This window comes from Cebidichthys violaceus, unplaced genomic scaffold, assembly GCF_023349555.1.
Source record: "Cebidichthys violaceus isolate CVI_PGR_0920_01 unplaced genomic scaffold, fCebVio1.0.p SCAF_189, whole genome shotgun sequence".
In the NCBI taxonomy this organism is placed as follows: domain Eukaryota; kingdom Metazoa; phylum Chordata; class Actinopteri; order Perciformes; family Stichaeidae; genus Cebidichthys; species Cebidichthys violaceus.
The window spans coordinates 55,001-61,073 of NW_027176360.1; the positions used below are offsets into that span (position 1 = coordinate 55,001).

Sequence of the window (6,073 nt, forward strand, 5' to 3'; positions counted from 1 at the left end):
TTCATCAATCCCTTAAAATATGAGTATTTTATCTTTTGCGTCTTTCCTCTCTTCAGTTGTGAAACAGCGGATGCAGATGTTCAACTCTCCGTACCGCGGCGTGCTGGACTGCGCCGCGTCGCTGCTGAGGCGCGACGGGCCGGCCGCGTTCTACCGCAGCTTCACCACCCAGCTGACCATGAACGTGCCCTTCCAGGCGCTCCACTTCATGACCTACGAGTACCTCCAGGAGCTGCTCAACCCGCACAGACAGTACGACCCGTCCTCCCACGTCGTGTCCGGCGCGCTGGCCGGAGCCCTCGCCGCCGCCGTCACCACCCCGCTCGACGTCTGCAAGACGCTCCTCAACACGCAGGAGGCCCAGGCCATACACCTGATCCGGGCCGAGACGGCGGCGGCGACTGCGACGGCCGGCGGGGGGGCGGCGGCGGCGGTGGGAGCGTCCGGCGTCCGCCACATCTCCGGCCTCGGGGAGGCTTTTCGGACGGTGTACAGGACGGGGGGGGCGCCGGCCTTCTTCAAAGGCGTCCAAGCCCGGATCATCTACCAGATGCCCTCCACGGCCATCAGCTGGTCCGTCTACGAGTTCTTCAAATACATCATCACCAAGCGGCAGCACGAGAGGCGGCTGCGCGGAGATCGCGACGGCGACAAATAAACATCGAGGGTTTTGGCGTGTCGGCAAAACGCACCGAGTTTGGAAAGCTCCAGAGTTGTAGGTTCTTTGATTGAACTTTTTATTTTGTTTCCTGAGATCTATTGAGTGTGATCTACTTCATAGCAGGCGAGGACACGTACCAATGTTAGGAGACGGCTCGTCTTCAGTACTTCATTATCGGGCTTCATGTCCGCTAGCGTCCATCGGTTAGAAAGACGGTCTTTAAATCACGGACTGGAAGTCCTGGTTCCCTCCTGCTGCTTTAACTCCCAACTCAACATTATTCAACAGAGTAAAATCTGAACTCTGAGGTTAAAGAGCTTTGACTTTCAGCTGCTTACATTCACGTCCAATGAACTGTGTAGAAATCGAAGCGTTTTTTTGGGTTTTATTTTTTAACATATAAACCCCCGAAAAGAACCACAAAGGGCTAGAACTCCTCCTTTAATTTCCTAGTTCCAGTGTGTCCGAGTTCAGAACACAGTTCACCAGCGGTACTACCACATCCCCTCCTGACCACCGGGGGGCGCACAGCTCAACACAAACCAGCTGGAGAAGTACAGAATCTGCAACATCCAATTCATTTGAATGCTCTCGCTGGTGTTCAGTAGCTCTTAATTACATGAAAATACTCAAAATTCATTTGAGTCATGTAGGCGACTCAACGTCTGTGAGATGTTCTTCACTGTGGAGCGTGGAGCGCTGCAGGAACCGCTTCCCTCCTGATATTCTATATAGTCTACATATCGACCAGCCCTAGAAATCATGAACAGTTTATTTTCTGCAATAATCCAATGGAGGAAAACATCTGTATTTTAGTGTGTGTGTGTGTGTGTGTGTGTGTGTGTGTGTGTGTGTGTGTGTGTGTGTGTGTGTGTTCTATGTTTCTAGTTTCATGTTCAGAACGCACAGCATCCTAGCACTTAATAGAGACGTCTCTCTCTCACCGTTAGGACAACAAGAGACAAAGTAACGTTGACGTTTGAACGAGTACGCAGGAGACGGTAAAGTAACTTGTACACACGCCTTCAGTCAGCCGCCATTCAGCCAACGCACAACCGCTACAGACGTCCTCCCATCGAGATGGTGAGGGTTTCTAAGCCATAAGAGGATGACGTTGTATATAAGATAAAGTATATATATAAATATGGACTGAAGCTCTGACCGGCTACGTTTTTTTGGGGGGGGGGGGGGGTCGGAGTCGGATTGTCTTCTGGAATAGTAGCGATGAAAGGAAAACCTGGATTATTCTAAATTCAAAGGGATTAAATGTGAGTGAAGAGAGTTTTAAAAATGTGTCGAGAAGTTTAAAGATCAGGAAACCAAAGACGGAGCAGCGTGAACGTGTCGGTCATAAGGTGAAGAAGCGTGAACCTGTGTTCTGTGGAATTGTAAATAAAGTGGTTAAGGCAGCTCCTCGCAGAAGCAGGGTCTTCTCTTGGTGCTGGCTCACAAAGAGAGAACTTACTTTGGGCTCCTTGTCTTACTTTTCCTCTCCTCCCTTCCTTCCTCCCTTATTTTTCATGACTTCATTGATTGATAATGAAGGATATTGTTTCTATATTCTATGAAGACATAACCCTGATGACGGTCTAGATAATCACCTCTCCTACGTCTCTGGAGCCTCTTAGAATAAAAACCTCGCCTGTAATTAAAACCAGTATCAAGTATTATCAGATAACTTGATCGGCAGAACGTTTTGATGAACTGTCGAGTTCTTTAATTTCTCACATAAAGATGTCGAACATGACTGATCAGCTTTTTAATTATGAGGCTTGTATAATATGTCAAATTGAATATTTAGCAGTTCTTTTTTAATAGTACTTTTTTGATGCCATACACAATATAATGTACACACAATTAAAAAAAGAAAATGTACACGTATATACATACAGTATATAGATAATTAAAACGGGTTATATTCTCAAACTTAAAAAAAAAAAGGATTGAATATATCACAATTATTTACTAATTACTTTAAAAAATATTAAATGAATGAACAACAACGTATGACAGCATGTATTACATCCTCTCAGGCTCTTGCAGAGATGAAGCTCATGAGCTTCCTGGTTGAAAGCTGACAGGCGGCACCTCCACCTCCGGATCCCGTTTCACTCGAGGCCCACGAGACCCCCCCCCGTGTTTGTTGTCATTCCCCCGCGGCCTACAAGCTGAAATCTTTCATCTCGTCTAACCTTACCCCCCCACCTCCGTACTGTTGTTCCTTTTCAGCGTCGCTGCACTAAAAACGTAAGGCGATCCGTTTAGTCGGTCAGGAAAGGTCCCGGCGTGTGAGGAGGTCAGGGCACCTCGTCTGGGAGGACGCATGGCGGCAGGTCCGGTCAGAGGTCAACTGTGTGTGTGTGTGTGTGTGTGTGTGTGTGTGTGTGTGTGTGTGTGTGTGTGTGTGTGTGTGTGTCCCTTTATCGACTACCCAGAGGAGATATGTGTCTGTGTGTGTTCAGGAGAAGGGGACACGCTTCCCTGCCGTCCTCTTGGTTTGATGAATGGTTTTGGTCTTTGGTGTTAAAAAGTGTGTTTTCTAATCTCTCCATCGGTGACGCTCCGCCTGCAGGGTCACACACGGATACAGGCGATAGAACCGTAAGGATTCAGATAAACAGCATTAATCATGATTCAGATTGGCGGTGCGGCGTGTGCCCCACATGTTTCTCATGAAGTGTTTTACAGTTGGACCACTCAAGAGGAACACACCCTGAAAAATGATGAGTCCAATGACACGTCCGTAGAAAATAAACACTTTTATCACACAGTGAATTTGCATTTGTGAGGCCGGTTTTAGACTATTTAAAGAATATTTTGGGGGCTTTTTATGCCTTTATTTGATAGTGATAGTGGAGAGAAAGTGACATCCAAGCCTCCAGGAAGAGTTTTTGAAAGACTAGTAGCTAAACAGTGGAATTACTCATTTTCGGGTCCGTCATGTTGTACCGCGGGGTCCAAAAACACTTTTTCAGAAAGTGACGTCCGTAACTTAGCCAATCATTTTTTTTTAAGTATATCAACTTTCCATTACAAACACTTTTAGCTCTTATTTAAATCATTAGGTCCTAAAATTGTAAAAAGCACTATTTCTTAAAAGCTGCATTCTCTCTAGTGTCCACCAGGGGGCGACTCCTCTGGTTGTATAGAAGTCTAGTCTAAAATGACTCTACTTCTCTCTTGATTTATTCCCTCAGTAAACATTGTAAACATGAGTTTATGGTCTCAATCTCTAGTTTACAGTCTTCTTCAATACAGCATGATGTTCATTTAGTACATTATGCTCCATTTAGAGTCAAACAGACCATAAAGCAGGGGATGCTTTAGGGGCGGGGCTACAAGGTGATTGACAGGTCGCTATACGTCTCTACGTCACTCCCCCGCATTTAAAAAATGGTAACTTCTCTTCTTTGGTTGCAAAAATAAAAAATGGCGACGGCCGTAATCCAAGATGGCGACGGCGAAATCACCAGTCAGTCTCTTACGTTGCACCGCAACCAATCCTCATGATGTCAAAATCAGGATCACATATCGCATGAAATCCATCTCGTTAGGCTTCGGTTTGTGTCCGGTAAGCCAGAGCACGGACCAATCATCGTCCTGTGAGGAGCTACTGGCCGCTAGGGGCGTGGCTTAAAGTGCGTGAGACGACCCGGAGCAGATGCTTGAGGTTCTAGAGTCAACGCTGCAAAAACATCACTTAAGTCAGCAACGGAGAGTATTTCTTCACTTAAAGAGCGAAGAACGACACAGAAGACTTTTTCTCGATGTTTTTCGCTCTTCTCCCGACTCCGCCTCTAAGAGTTTGATTGACAGACGGTTCGTCCAATGACCGACCCTGTGTTTTTTTTCTTACTTGCCCTTTTCCAAACAATTTTCAATGGTGGCTTTTCAGATGGTTGTGTGCAACACACCAAGCAGTCGGTCAAGGTCCCACCAATTACTGAGCACATCTTTCTGAAAGGTTGTGTCAATATTCATGATCCCCAGAGGATGAACCCTAATGATTTTCTGCCACCATCAGGACCAAAAAGAGTTTCTTTTAGTGCTTAAAATCGAATCGTTTCGTCATTCTCTCTGACTCCTCAGAGGTCTTTCCCAGGAACAACATGTCATGTTTGCTCCACTGCTGATTAGGCGATGACGGCGTTAGCATGTTGATGTTGCGCAGCAGTTGTAGTTGTGACTTTAAACACAAAGTGCATAAATCAAAGTCTCCAGGATTCATCCTCTGGGGAACATAAATATTTGCACAAAACGTCATGACAATGCATCCAATGCTCGAGATAGTTCCAGCTCATTGTGGTCTTTTACGAATTTCTTTGTACAAATAAGTACAAATGCTGTTATGACTTATCTCCCTAAAGCGTCTTCTTGTTTGTATTAGTGCATATTTACTAAATATAGATATTTTTTATTGTTAAACTTGAGTGCCTTACGTTGGATCTCGGTGCCACACCAAAGGCTCTTAATAGTTTTTATTCTCCCCTCATAGAGCGGAGATCCTCTCCTGATGGGCGATCAGTTTTAAAGTGCCTTGCTCAAGAGCACTTGGCTGGAAGCGAAAACTGTTGTCTCTGCCCAGATTTTCCCAGCTGGTGCAGAACTCAAATTAATGGTTCTAATGATTTTCGGGGGGGAGACACGAACCGCAATTTATGTGTGTTATTGCAAACCCTGACAGGTCAGGATAAATGTCTGCGGGTGGTGTTGGATAAACACCGTACACTCGTGTTTCTTCCCAGAAACATAACGTTTTTTGACCCAGAAAGCTGCACCGGCGAACGGATAAATGTGGATCACAGGATAAATATTTAGATATCTTGGGTTGATGGACGAGCCCGAGAGCCGTTCTCGTTTTTGGCCCGGCCGTCCTCCCGTCTCCCATCCCGGGACACGGGAAACCAGTTAAAAAAGACATTTCCAAACATCCACGTCCATTGCGAAATCTATTACGCTGACGTCAAGCGAGCATTACGTGTGAGCTGACTAAGAAGACACTGTGCAGCCTCTGAAGAGCACTTTACACCAACGCTTGTATGTGTCACATTCTCAATTGGTGGATATCTCATTTAAGAGCCAGACTCCCACAGGCTGCTATCAGCACAGAAGAGTCTGCCGTGATCTTTAGCAGAGTTTGGACAAATGTGGATTATACGGCAATGATGTCTTTAAATTTGACAGTTTATTAGTGTAGCCCAGTGTTCTCGTACAATATATACAGCGATAGACTAAATTCTACAGCACAAACCAATAATTGGATGGATTCGGCTCGTCAGACTCTGCATGTTCAACAGTCAAAGCTGTATTTTGGTAGCCTTAACACTCAATAACGCCAACGTATTTGTGCTAAAATCAGTTTTATTACCAACATTTATGGTTTTTAATGGAATCAATGCAAACAGTGGGCTT

At 45.4% G+C, this 6,073-nt stretch overlaps 1 protein-coding gene across 1 annotated transcript in view; it reads left to right on the forward strand.

Moving 5' to 3' along the window:
* The window catches only part of LOC137874337 (mitoferrin-2-like), a 6,430-nt gene extending 4,305 nt beyond the window's left edge, over positions 1-2,125 (forward strand). Inside the window, exon 4 of the mRNA XM_068712975.1 lies at positions 57-2,125. Within this exon, the coding sequence (XP_068569076.1) occupies positions 57-658 (602 nt within the window). The 3' untranslated portion in view covers positions 659-2,125. The remainder of the gene's footprint in view (positions 1-56) is intronic.
* Positions 2,126-6,073: the final 3,948 nt, after the last annotated feature.